This window comes from Serinus canaria, chromosome 2 (assembly GCF_022539315.1).
Source record: "Serinus canaria isolate serCan28SL12 chromosome 2, serCan2020, whole genome shotgun sequence".
In the NCBI taxonomy this organism is placed as follows: Eukaryota; Metazoa; Chordata; class Aves; order Passeriformes; family Fringillidae; genus Serinus; species Serinus canaria.
This window is the reverse complement of record NC_066315.1, coordinates 99141152-99155825: the sequence shown is the minus strand read 5'-3', so window position 1 is coordinate 99155825 and position 14674 is coordinate 99141152. Positions and strand designations below refer to the sequence as shown.

The window sequence follows — 14674 nt, the reverse complement described above, 5'->3', positions numbered from 1 at the left end:
GTCAACCTAGCTGACCTAGAAAGAGAAACATGCTTTTTTTGAGCACTGCCAATTGATTTTCTGCATATAATGCCAAGGCCTCAAGAGAGAAGCATCAGGACAAATGCCTGGCACTGCAGGAAACACTGATTTAAGGAAGATCATCTGAACAATCGTAACAAGAAAACAAGAACAAATGAGAAGTGTGCCTTCCTAGGCATTCTCTTACTATGAATTACTAACACACTTGAACATGACAAGCAGTTTTCTGAGTTGACAATGCTCCCTTGTATCCAGAAGTAAGAAATCCTGTGATCTAGATGAGTAAGTGTTGGAACCAGAGTTGATCACTTTGGAGCATGGCTTTTAAAAAAGGTGAAGCAGAAAAATATTACTAGACACAATACCATATACCACCAGAAACAGCTTCCACAAAATTAAGAGACTAAACTGCTGTTAGCATTAGGATGAATCATGAAGTCTTCTAGACATATGGCACAGGTATCAGACCAACAGCACACTATCTACGTGTTGATTAGCAGTTGTGAAAAATTATTACTTTATTTACACAGCAAGTCAAGAAATATTTGCTAAGGGGAAGAATCAGACCACTACTGGTACCATAAAGAAAGGAAGTGTTTTTTAGCTTATCTGCCTATTCGTGATTTCAAGAAATCTACAAAATAAAAGAGTCCTAGCATATGAAAGCAGAATTAAATGTGTTTTGAAGCCTCTGCTGCCACTTCTCCCTCCCACCTAGGCCCAGCCACTTAACAAAGCTGTAATCTCCAAACCACACTGATAAAACAGTTATTTGGTAACCTCTTTGCACCCAAAATCATTATACTTGGCTAGATTGTACTAACTGTAACACAAATTTTAAAGGCTATGAAGAAACAAGGCAACTTTACAAAAAAATATTATCTGTAGCTTCAGGCAACTCATTTGCTAGGAAAATACCAAAGAAATTGTAAAACAGATCTTTGCTATCTTCAAAGTGATACTGGACATTACCTCTCCTTTTTAGTATTGAAAATATCAATTGACCCATTTTTTTTTCTTTATATATTTGGACAGATAAATTATTTTCATATTTTATCTAAGAGGGGAACATATACACAGGGTTAAAAGTTTAGCTTGATAGAAGGCACTGAACAGATACCCTTTGATACCTACTAGGCATCTACTAAAAAAGGTTAATCATTTAAATCTCACAAAATTACATTTTTAAAATATTCTGGAGCTTATTTTTAACTACTGTTGCAATCTGCTATTCAAATACATGGAGCTAAACATTTACCTGTATAGTTGAATCCCCCATTATAAATTTTGCTCCTTCTATTACAGCCATATATGAAAATCTTAGTTGATCAGGAGTCTGAATAAGTCCCATTCGATATTTTCTCATATCCAGTAATACCTTCTTAATATCTACAGAAAATGGGTCTTTCTTCTCCATCTGTAAAGCAAGTTACATTGAAAGTGTCAATGGTATATAAAAATAATTACAAGTAAAAATTAGTTAAAAATTAAATCTAATTTGTCCATATTATGCTTCTATTAGTTATAAGGAAGATTAACATCTCCAATGATTTCTAATTTGTTTTTGAAGGAAAAATGCAAACCATCTAATGAAAACTTACTATGACCAAATCAAGGATCATGTATTGAACAAATAAATTAGTACCCTAACATTAAGTCTTAATTTTAAGACATATAAATATGTTCAATTTTATTCAGGCTCTTATTTGGACTTTGAAATAGGACTATAAGAATAAGAGCTGTAAAGTAGTATTTCCTACTGCTTCTGAATAGAACAGCAATTCAGACTGACTATGGCAGAAGCTTCCTTATGTAAAGCAGAACTCCAAATCCAAGCAATGAACATGCTTATCCCCGCATTACATTCACAGGGTGTTTCTGAAATACATTTCCATCAAAATATACCCCTATGCTTTTCAAAATGCATAAAACTCAAGTAACCAGAAAATGTGTCTCTTGTAATTCAACTGAAATTCTATTTCAGTTAAACCTGTCCTTTTCACTATTACCAAGCACAAAGAGAAAACTCTGTGCCTGGACTTTCAAGTCCAAGAAAAAATTTTGATTTACTTAAAATATTATTTAACATTCATGGTTCACTTATGTCATGAGCAACTACAGATGACAGGTTTACTATAAGCAAACAATCTACACATCCATGTGGCACTGGAACTGGATGCCAAGCCCCATTACCGAGAGGGCTGCACAGCAGGGGAAATTCTGCACCACCCTTCATTACACACTGCAGGAGAATTAGGAGCATGCCTGAGTTCTCATCCTAATTCAGATAAAACAACAATTTTCTGCATGCTTAAGGAAAGGGCTCTGGAGAAAAAGACTTACAGATTCAATCATCTCAATATATATTCACAAGCTTTTTTCATATGAAAAAAACAACCAATCCTCAACCATTTCTAAGCACATCTTACATAAAAGGAAAAGAATGTTTACAATTTACTTTCCAGGAAGCTTTGAGAATATATAGTTGTCCTGGGTACTTCAAGAGGAATTTGTAAATGCATTTCAAGAGCTGTGTTTTTGCCATCAAAATGTGTGAAGAAAAAAAGAGCATGATGTCTTAATTTAAGTTTCCACTGGAATGTCATTAACTTCAATGTTTTTATAGCCTTCTGACCAAAAAGCCCATATTGGGAAGGTTGGCAGGGTGTCAGGACCAAGGGAAGGGGTGACAGAGAGAATGCAAACACTTACCAGAACAAGACAAGTATCTACTAATGAAAATGTGCCGGAACGTCCTATTCCCGCACTGCAGTGAACTACTGCAGGTCCGTGCTCGGGACTCAGTGAACCAGATTCTCTGACTTTAAACAGGAAGTTCAGGAATGAAGCTGGGGATTCAGGAACTCCAAAGTCTGGCCATGTAGTATAATGAAAATGAGAGATCACCCTGGACTCACCACTCTAAAAGTGAAAACAAATAAACACTAGAACTAGAAAGTATTCCTCTTTGGCTCAGTTAGTGCACATTCCCCCAAACTCAATCAACAGCTCTTTTCTATTTCAAACCTCCCATTAAGACAAACAACCCAGTAACTTGCTTCAAGTTGGATGACAACCAACAGTGCACACTGAAGCAGTTTTATCTGAGTTGGTAATTTTCTCCTTTGCAATTATTACCCACACACTGGGGTTTTTTTTCTTCTTCTTCTCAAACTTCCAATATTATGCTTGGTTTTCTTTACTACTTACTCCCAAATGTCTTTCTTTGTCTACCAATAATGCAGTTCAATGTCTGACAGCAGTTCTAGACAGCTAGAATTAACATGACTGAAAAAACCCATGTCAGCATTGTACACACTCTGCATTCTTGCTTCAAGCAAGTTTTAATGCCAAGAGGTGTTACATCTTCTTTAGACTAACCACATTACTGAGAGGAGCAGGAAGTGTTCCTTCCTGGAAAAGGCTATAAAACCCATACAGCAGGACATCTAGCAAGACTTCTGCTGGACATCTTCTATCTTTTCTAAGTAAAAAAGGAGGATTCCAAAATCATACAGCTGCTTTAAAATCATTCTGTAAAGAGTTCCTCTCCTAACACAACCAACTAACTGCAGGTACTGAAATGACAGCAAGAGTATGTATATGAAATTTGGATCAATTTTTTGTTTTGTGCTGTTAAATGCTGCTCTCCTTGCCATGGTCATTCTGAATTTAGCTCAGGAATTTTATAAGTGTTCAGATATTTTTTAAAATTTATTAATTCAGCTATTTAATTTTTAATTAATTCAGCTATAATTTATTATTTCAGTTATTTAATTTTTCACATAGACTGACACTTACATAAACCTTGGCAAAGTTTGAACACAAATGGATTCAAAATCAATGTATTCCAGAAAAGCTATTCTTCTTCTTTTTCAGCAACAGTAAAATATAGCCATGAAATAAAATAAATTCTACTGTTCTTCATCTGCTCAGTCTGTTTCTACTTCTTATGAGAGACAACTTATGAAATTCCTTTGTAAAACTAAAAGAATCCATTTCATGGTTTCTGCAGTAACAAAAACAAGTCTCCCAACTTGTCTTTTGCCTTCAATGCCCAATACTACTAGACCGCCAATACTTTCACAGAAAACAGTGGATATTAACATGAGTCCAATCACTCTCGGATGCACAACTATCTTCCAGAAATATTGTGTCTTTTGGCTAGGTGCTCAACAAGGACAACAAAGTGTGATCTACAATATTGGGAAAACAAGTTTGCGTTAAGATTTCATAGGGGAAAAAAGGAGTATCAGGCCAAAAATTGTATAAATATACTGGGACTTCCCCTTGTCTGGAGGAAAGCATTGAAGAGTTTGCATTTGCCCTCCTACTGCTCTTCTGTACCTAGCTTTTCAAGTAGCAGGTTAACTCACAAATGAACTGAATGACCTGTTTGTTTAAAAATTATGAAGGAGGCACATTTTTCATAAGAAATCTGTAAGTAACACTTAAGCAATTTCCTCCACTTCTAAGAAAAACAATTCATCACTTTAGAAACAAAACTAAGAAAAGGACTAGAGAGGTGAGCTAAATGCACATGCAAAGTAAAGACTGAAGTTGTTTCTTGTGAATCTAGATGGTCTCTGTAGGTAGCAATTGATTCTCCCTACTTCAACATTCTGAAAGGGCATTCCAGATGAAACCATCCCTTACACCTCAAGAAGTTAAAAGTGCCTTTTTCTGTCACCTCAAAAAAGGTGACCTGTGGGGTTTGTTTGTGTGGGCTTTTGTTTGCTTGGGGGGGTTCTTTTGTGTGGGTTTTTTTACCCCAATCCCATCCACAACAAGCACTGGCATCTTCCTCCTAAAGAAAAAGAACAAAGTATGGCTAAGTGTCACCCTACTCATACACTAATCTGAAATAGTTATTTCTAAAAGACAGATGAAACAGTGCTGTTGTACATGTCACTCTGATCTAACCCACAGAACTACATTTTTCTTTCCTTTGTATGAAGGCTTTATCCATCCCATGATTTTTCCATCCCTTCAGCTCATTCTAGAAATACCTAGTCTCTTCATCTCTCTACAAGAGTCCCATTGCAAGGCACTGGAACCAGCTGGTCATCTTTGAATTCGCGCAGTCTCTAATCCTACAGCCAAATCCCATTTGAGTATTTCAAACCTCCCACACTGCTCTCTTAAACAGAATGGCTCTTTCAAGTGGTGCTTGGCAGCCAAGCTGCACAGCTGAAACACTGCCTTTGTGAGGATCTGTACCACCCTTTCTTAAACAACTCCCAGTCACTGAGCCATGCAGCACTTACATGAAGTGACGTGGGACTGTTACGAGAAGAGGTCTGGCTTTTGGTTCACAACTATTGATGGACAAAAAGTCAAATTTAAATAACAACTAATTTAATTTGAAGTGTTACCAGGAAACTAGCTAATCTCTTCAAATAAAAACCCCTGGACTTCCAAGACTGAGGCAGCACTATAAAATTTTATATGTAATATACAAGGGATATGACACAGAAATATTATCTATTTCTGAATGGTAACTGAAAATCAGCTAGTTATGTAGTAACCACAATGCAATTTTCCAAGATTTATTCCCTAGAGCTAGCTACCCAAAAAAAAAAAAAAAAAAAAAAGAAAAACAAAACCCAAAACACTTGAATGCTCATGGGACAAAACTTAAATGACTATTTTGGTTTTCATTACTCAAACTGTGGAACTACTATGAACTACTACTACTAGGATAAGCTTTCCATAAATAACCAAGATAGCTAAACCTGATGAACTTATAAAGCAGACACCACTGTGCACAGCTCTGCACTGACTGCTGGAAACATCAACAGTATAATTAAAGGACAAGATCCAAGTTACAGAGATCCACAGGAGGACTTGAGCAGAAAAGGAATATCCCACTGGATTAACTTCCAGCAAAACAAGACTTGCCATAACCTTTTTACATTGACTATCCAATCACTCAACACAAAAAGGAGCAAAAATCTTAAGAGTAACTTCAGTTTGTTCAGTCACGTGAGAGTTTGAACATGAATAAAACACTATGCTCAAAGGTTAAGTTGGTGCCTTCAGGGTCAAGTAAAACAGGGGATAACAAAACAACACTGGTCTGTCAAGTTTCACACACTGCTTCTAAAAGCCATAATCAAAATGCTACTGAAATGGTCAAATATATGGATATAAAACACCTACAACCATACAGTGGTTCCATATTTAATGAACAAGCCTTAAGTTCATTAACAACTGATTTGATCATATAAAAATGAAAAGGCATCCTATAATGGCAGTATTCCATAAACTGAAATTCAAAATCATAAATCAATTTCCACCAGAGCCTCCTCTATTTGTTCATTCATGATGGACAAAATGTTTTCCAAAATTTAAATAAAAATGGCCTTGAGGATAAAGGGGCCAAATAATCATCAGAAACATCCTGGTTCATCCACAGGATCACTAGTTAGGGCAGCTAAGCAGCCTTGCATTACCTTAATCTGACAGTCAAAGCCACATAGAAGCTTGGTACTAAGTTGAGAATCCATTTTACTAATGGGTTTTGCTACTGTGGAGGACTCAAGATTCCACTAGAGATTTATTAATGGTCCTCACTCTAAAGTACTACACCACCAGTGTCACATCAAATTTAGTTAATTTGTCCTAGTCCTTTCTCCACCAACAAGTACTTTCTTCACCAACCTCTCCTTCTACTGCTGTATTCTTACTTCCAAAAACCCAGTCTGAGATGCATTCAGAAAGGTTCCTTCTGCAATATCAAATTCCACTGCTCCGTTTCCTAATCCAAGCAATCCCTGGTTTCCCTGAAGATCTGATGCTCATTTGCCCTTGCACAGCTTCTCTGAATTCCTTTGTACCTGTGCAGTAGTTTTGCTTATAAACATTCATTATGTGTCACACTGTATCTTTCTCAGGACATCTGGGTTGCCACATCAGAAATTACTGAGAACAAAGTTTTCTTTTTCCAAAGACCAATACAAAAAGTTGTGACATTAATGAATAAAAAAGCCAAACGCAACAATAAAGAATAATATAAAAATACATATTCAACACAAGGTGGAGTCTTTCCCAAGTCAGATGTCAATACCTAACAATTCTTCTGCAGCATTTTGCAAAGGTAATTTTATAGATTTAATAGGCTTTCCTACACCTCACTATCACTTCTCCAATAAGCCAGGAGACTTTGCTTCAAACCACAGCCATTCAAAAGCTTCACTCATAAATTATTATAAAATTTTAACATAAGCACATTATCTTCCTTCTCCCTTTATTTTCCAAGAAGCACTGGTTGGTGGAAGCCTTCAAATAAGTCTCTATTAAGGGACAGTTCTTCTACCTGAGCTATTACAGTAGAAAACAGCACTCAACTTTCAGAAAAGCTGACAACTGACACCACCAAACCCATGGAAGATACAAAATGAACCATGGTGGAAAAGCAGCTTCAAATACCTATATTCTAAACCACAGATTGGGTCAGGCAAAAAAATAAATAAATTCTAAAATGATCAACAGCAAAACAAAGAACATTAGACATATTTTCAAAACTTTTGGGAAGATACCAATAAACACCATTTTCTCTCCATTTTCTCTGTGCTAGCCCCAAGAACAGAATCTTCCTGGAACGAATATAAAAGAAAAAAATCAAACCAAGAAATACCTCCATACAATCCTGAAAAAGAACAGCCCCAAATCCTATCTGTATTTCTAAGTAATCTTTAACAAGCAACAAAACCAATCAACTAAATACTCACAGGTTGTTTCACTGGTAACAACATAAACAAAATATGGGTATATGAAGAGTAAAGTGTTTATGTCTTAAAGAGATTTGCTGCAGTAAGACAAACTTAATTGAGCTCAGAATGCTTGCATTATAAAGACAACCTTGGTTCTCTCTGTTTTCAAGGAAATACTAAGTTTCAAGTATTCTGGGCATTCAGAGTATATTTTGTTCATGAGTCATCCTATATTCCAGGCATTGAGTGGCTAAATGTCTTACACTCTGCCTCCACCAAAGGCCCCTGCAGAATAACTTACATAAACACAGTTAAGCTCACATCTCAAGTTACTGTGAATAGTCAGTTCCCACAAGTTATATGGTATAATTATCAAATTCTTACAAAAGGCTGCATATAACATTGACAGTGTTAGACTACAAACTATGCAGCATTTTTTGCTTGAGTAACCAAGTATGTTCTGCTCCTTCTACAAAAATTGTGTGTTGGAGTTAATATTCATGGAGCCTTACCATTGGGCTAGAGATATAAAATAAAAATTAATTACAGAAAGATTGGTATTTGTGAAACTGATTTATATGACTGTCCTGGTTTGCAGTCTTAAACCAGGACAATGACATACAAGAAACTGCATTGCTGCTCCAAAACAAACCCAGAAATTTGAGTGCTCAATAGCTCCAACTCAAAAGTCTACTGAAGTATACATTGTGCTGTTCCCTGAGGCATTTCTGCATTTTCCAGTTAATGTTATGTTCAAACATACACATGTAAAGAAAACTGCATCCTTTGAAAATAAGAAGTTCAAAGGTAAGGGCTAACATCAGCCAAACAATTCCACGAAGAAGACTTTTTGTAGTTACCAAATTTTGCCTCAGCTTTCCAAAAGGCAGAGTTGTCCTTTTTCAAGCACTGGCTAGCCAGTATTATTCATCTTTCTTTTGCCTTTGCTTGTCAATAAACAAATTACTAAAGAGAAAATCTTCAGGTCAGCTTTATTTCATAAAGCCCTTTTAACACGGAGAAGACCAAGCAACAATATGCCAAGTTTTATCACATTGATGTCATGAGGGACGTTAAGAATTAACAAATATTATCTCAGAATACCATCAACGGTTACTATAAATTCAAATATTTGGGAACAAATATATCAATAGTTGTATGAAACAACAAGAAGAACATCTTCAAGCTTTCCTTTCCCAAGTTTGCTGACAAAGATGACCTTGAAAACTTGCCATACTGGCACTTTCAATTAAAATAAGGCAAGATTTATAGGAAGCGAGAATATCTTACACGACATAGCTGGAACAAACAGACAAGCTCTTCAATCCTGTCTTCCACTCTGAAACAGAAGCAGTAAATTCCAACCCAAGCACAGGCCAGAAACAATTATTTTGAGCTTAACTTGGTTAAATAGTCAAAGTGCTTAATTTTTCAAGAAAAAAGGATGGTTGGTCCTCTGGAGCAAATGGAGAGGTGGAGCAAGAGGAGATAAAGTTACCTACCTCCTTTAGGTAGGTAACTAAAGGGTGGTAATCACTCCTCCCCACAAAGACTTAAGATAGCTGGACTAAATTACATAGAAAACTCAAGTTCCGGTACAAAATCAGTAATTAGTCAGGTATCTGATATTCAAAGGAAATCAGAATTTTCCACTCTTGTGCTCCTCCCTTAAGTTAATTCTTACAGCTTCTCTTAGAATCACCATTACCATCATTTAGAATTCAGCATGTTAAGGTACTGCGAAATGGAAAACACAAGTATACAAATGCCAAAGATGTTATCTCTCCTAATGTATAGACTGAGGTCTAAATCACACCTGCTTATTTCCACACAAACATCTTCAACATTCTCAGAAGCAAAATGCATTAAAATTTCCAGTGTAAAAGCTCACTCAAACCTGAAGTTACATCATGCTAAGTTGTTCTCGTGACACACTTAAGCCCATGAAAAGAAGCTGTACAGACTGAGAAAAGCTTACGTTGATATTTTCTAATTGCAGTAGATGCACTGTGTAATAGGATTTGACGTCTTCAGACACCAGTCTCACACGGAAGCCTGTTTCATTGAATGTCATAACATCTTCTTTTTTTGTTGGCCAGTATTGTGCACACTTCACCTAGTGGATTTTTTTTTTTAAGAGAAAGAAAAAAGAAGGGAAAAGAAAAAAAGAAAAACCTTGTTAAATATCCTGGTATCTTAGGCTTTGAATATGTAGATTCTGAGTCCACATTGTTCAATACAGTAGACTCAAGTACCTGCTCCCACTTTGAGGAATTCCTGAAGTCCATAATGTTTACAGCTAAGTTACTACAACTGTTTCAGTGGCTATTATGCATTCCAGTTTTATGTGTTTACGCTTTCTTCCATCACATGGCTAACGAGATACATCTTAAGCCTTCCCTCTCCCCCCTCCAGTTCTCTACAGGGAACTGAGATCTCAGCTTAGCTATTTCAGCATTTCCCCCCTTTGTTTCTGACTTGCACACCTGCACATTTACAGAACTCATCTATCACACCCAGTTCTACCCAGGCTTGCTGAATACTGGAAGGCTCTAGTTAAACAAAAGAATGAACTAACAAACCAATGCAAAACTATTCTTTGTCTTGTATACCTCTTGCTCTGCACTCAAACTTTCTGTAGGAAAATTTTTGTACAAGAAAATAGGTCACTTTTTAACAGACCAGTCAAATTTTTTTCACAAACCTGCAATGAATAAACACATAAACCTCAAATGACATGCGTTTATAACAAAAATCTGCAATGCTTTTAAGGCACCATAGCAGAAAAACTACATCATAACAGAAGATTTGTGTATTCTGCACATATGCCAATGGTACTAAAGAATCAAAAATAACTAGATAAATTCAACAGCTCTTGGGCAGCAGTCTGCCTTCATTGTTACAGGTAATATCTCTATATAACAGGTACACTACTCAATTACATTTAGAAGAATCAATCTAAAGATACTTTTTTTCCCACCTCCCATTTTGTCCTAGGAACATCTTACACGGCCTCTACTCCTCAGCAGTTCTATCTGTACATCCCTTCTCAGAATGCTACTTTCACCATTACGCCGGGATGTACCTTTGTTAGATGCTATTTTCACCAAACTGAACTGTATGTCTTAGCTCCCACACTTCACTGTCATATTAAATACACATTATACTGCACATCAGTGAGAACATCTTTTAATTCTTCTAATGTAACAACCAAACATTGCTCAACTGTGTGGCTTATTTTACAACTTTAGGTCTAATGTCACTTACCGATTCTTTTTCAACAATCCTGTTCAACATGACAACTGCTTTGGTTTGTTGTTGCCATACCATTAGCCAAAAATGACAACATGTGTTAGGTAGTGGACCCTGTGTAGTAAAAAATACAAAAAACAGGCATGAGAATGTAGAGGCAAAGCAGTGTTTGAGCACAATTAATAGTTCACTGTGGGAAGCAGGAAAGAGTCTTCCCCCTAAGTTTAAACAAATTATTAGTAGAATTATAGAAATGGCAAGCAAGAAAGTAGCCACAGATCATTCCAGGACTTCAAAGGGCTGAGTTTTTTTAAGGAAAAAAATACCAAACAAAACCAAACAACAAAACAGTAAGAACTCAGGGAATGGTTATTTTGGTTTAAGAATCACTACTATTGCACTGTTAGAAGAAAAGCTACTGCAGGCATGCTCAGAAGATACAAGATGGCTTAAAGGGGTCAAAGTATTGTTGCAACATATTTACAAAAGAACTGAAGAAAAGTGCAAGAAGTATTTGAGAAGCTTCATATACAGTAAATTACTCATACTTCAATATCCCCTTTAGCTTTTCTGAAAACATAAAATAATCTGTTAGCAACTACATCACACTGAGATACTGTACTTTATGTAATAACGAGATATTTTTAATTCATGGAGAGAAGAAACAATCCAAATACGAATTACAACTGTGCAAATCCCCCTCCCCTAGATTCTCAATCCCTGTAATAACCCAGTAATTGTACTGCTTACCTGTGTTAAAATATAGTATCTCTGGGCTTCTTCTATGACCACTAGGCTGGCATTGATATAATCATTCTCGGTGTTCTGGAGTTTTACACGACTGTGATCATCTAAAATTCAAAGAAAATTAAGAATTAATGATGCATCCATCTCGATGAATACTCTCTAACAGGCAAGTTTAGGTTTAGGCCTAGCCTACAAGCAACTAGAACTAAATTCTGCTGTATGACCCAAACAGCAAAACAAAAAAATGAGAGAAACTAATTTCTCACATAACTTTGATAACTGTCCCATTCTCCCATTGGCATTTCATCAGAGTAATTTCAGGCAGCTATTAATAGAAGCTGCTCAGAAAATTGGAATACCTATTTTTCTTTAAAAAAACCCAAGCAAACAAAATAACACTCCCACACAAGCCTAAAGGTCCTCACAGTCATCCCTCAACAGTTACATTTCCTTAATACAACAGCACCACAACTCACACTAGCCAACACTGTCCTATCACACCAGATCACTCCACAGCACTAAGCTCATTATTTCCTAAATTACAAGATTTTTGGTGAACTGAAGTTTCAAAGGTTGGTGTAGAAACAAAGTTAGGCTCGCACAGCTAAAAAAACCACAGGAAAATCTACTTGCAGTAATTCAAGCCAGGCTTGAATTTGATCAATTTCATTTTCCATGCAAGCCATTTTCTAATATTATACAACATAAAAATACTTAAAAGGCACATGCAAAACCAAAAATAGTCAATAAATCAACCAATTAAATGAAGCCTAATCTAACAACATGGTTTCATCTCAAAATTACACAAGCAAGACTGACAATTCTTCTTTTAATGGCAGAGGCAAGCAAAGGACTCTGTTTAAAATTCTACCATTAAAATGAGAAAGATTATCATACTGTCAAACTAAAAAACTGCATAATAAAAAGTCACTGTGGTTGTTTCTAGAACCTTTTAGTATGTGATTAATGAACCTCTAGGAGGTTTATGAACCTCTAGGAGACATTTAGGTAATCAGACTTGTCTGCAGTAAGTAATGCTTCAGCCATTTGTCAGTCACTGTATTAAATAAACAGTCTTTTCAGTTTAAAACTTGTACACAACTACATGCCAGAAAATAAGATTCAACTGACTGTAAACCTCCCAAAGCCCAACACCTAGCAGAATAAGAAAAGTAAATAAAAAATAGCAAGCTAAAATTGCTTTAAGAAACTTCAACATATCTCAGGAAGAGATAGAAGAGATTCCATAAGGAAACTGACAGCAGAGCGAATTATGATGCAATACCAGTTTTTAAAACTAAATGCACCTAGTCTGATCCATAAAACTCAATTAGGGCCCAGACTGCTGTTAAAATGCCAGCCCACCCATCCTTGCACCAAAAGGCTCACTTCCTTTAGACACTTTGGACATTAGCAACTACCAAGTATCAAATTCAGCACAACTGCAATAGATGAACTCACAGCCAGCCTGTGCAGCACCAGGCTTATCTCAGAAATCCATAAATATAAACCTGGACAGGCAAAAAGCTGATGGCAATCAAAAAACAGTTAATGAATTAGATAGACTCTTGTTCTACAGACAACTTGCACAATTTAATATGATTTTATATTTAACACTTTCCATGTGTTTGGAAACCTGGGAAAATTACCTTTACTAGGTCTTGATCTGCTTTTAAATTCTCTCTCATCTATCTGCTATTGGCAACCACCAAAGATGATCTTGTTGGATTTGAGTAAAGTAAAGTAGAACTGTTTTGCTGCTGCTGAAGCACTCAAATTTGGGGTTGTTGGCCCACCTCCCTTAGCTCCTAGCTTTTATATTCAGTCACATACAAACGTGCAGAGAACAGAAAAATGCTGGAAATTTATTTTTTATATAAAAGCATGAGAAATATATTGGGTTAGTCTGTTTTCATTAGCATTCCAGCTGTAAGGCAACACCATCTTAACTTTCAGGAGTCTTAAAAGATTTATGATACCCCTGCGTGAAGAAAAAAAAATATTATCAAAGCCAAGACACAGCAAAATTAAGACATATGTGCATTTTAAAGTAAAATATATCTCTTAGTATCATTTTGCCAGGATAGGAAAGCATTACTTTTTCCTTTCATGTATCACTTTATCTGAAATGTTTCTACTGGAAAGAAACCAAGACCTCTGTAAATATTACATGTCATTTGCCAACAGGAAAAACTTAAGATCTAGTTATAGTAAATCACACATACCGGTACCAGTGTTCTCGGAAAGGTGACGCAAGCAAGCACTGTTAACAATTTAATCACCCAGCGGCAGCTGCTGTACTGCTGCCAGGGACAAACAACTGAAGCCTCTAAGGAGGTTTCCTACTTTAATCCTTACATTCTCAGATTCATTTTTTCCCTTCTTACAAATTTCGCTTTGTAAACAAGACAAAGTTCTCCAAGTTGTTTTTTTGAAGTCCCTTTAATACTAATTCTATAAAGAGACAGCCTCCCTCTCCCTCCCCAGTTAAAACAGAAGAGATCCTGCAAGTACTCTGGCAGACAGTCCACAGGACAACAACAAAAAAAAAAAAAAAAAAAAACAACACTAGAATATATTGATTTCTCTTCTTTCAAGGGATGAGGTTCTTAAAGGACACAATGACCTAGAAACCTCATTCAAACCCTGGCTTGCTCTCCTGAATTAACTGAAGCAAGCCAGCTTTTGACAGTGAGTTAGCTGTAACTATTTCCCGTATGTATATAATTTCCAGTTACAAAGTACTTAGATTTATATGAATGATAAACCTATCTTTAAGATAAGATTTAGCTCGTGTGTTGCCATGCCCACAGCAGCTAAAATACAGTACTGCTTTTCTGAAGCACTAATTCCCCTATTTCGACAAACTACATAGCCTGAAAAGGAAGTGGAAACCTTAAAAATTATTCTCATTCTGGCTCCTGCACTGAGAAAAAACA

The 14674-nt window shown here is 36.2% G+C and overlaps 1 protein-coding gene across 3 annotated transcripts in view; it reads right to left on the bottom strand.

Moving 5' to 3' along the window:
• Window positions 1-14674, bottom strand: part of PTPN2 (protein tyrosine phosphatase non-receptor type 2) — a 30141-nt gene that overhangs the window by 7879 nt on the left and 7588 nt on the right. For all 3 annotated transcript variants that reach the window (XM_009101881.4, XM_009101873.4, XM_050971814.1), the window contains exons 3-7: window positions 11739-11839; window positions 11004-11102; window positions 9715-9852; window positions 2734-2943; window positions 1280-1438 (exon numbers count right to left, since the gene is read on the bottom strand). In XM_009101881.4, coding sequence (XP_009100129.1) covers window positions 1280-1438; window positions 2734-2943; window positions 9715-9852; window positions 11004-11102; window positions 11739-11839 — 707 coding nt within the window. The remainder of the gene's footprint in view (window positions 1-1279; window positions 1439-2733; window positions 2944-9714; window positions 9853-11003; window positions 11103-11738; window positions 11840-14674) is intronic.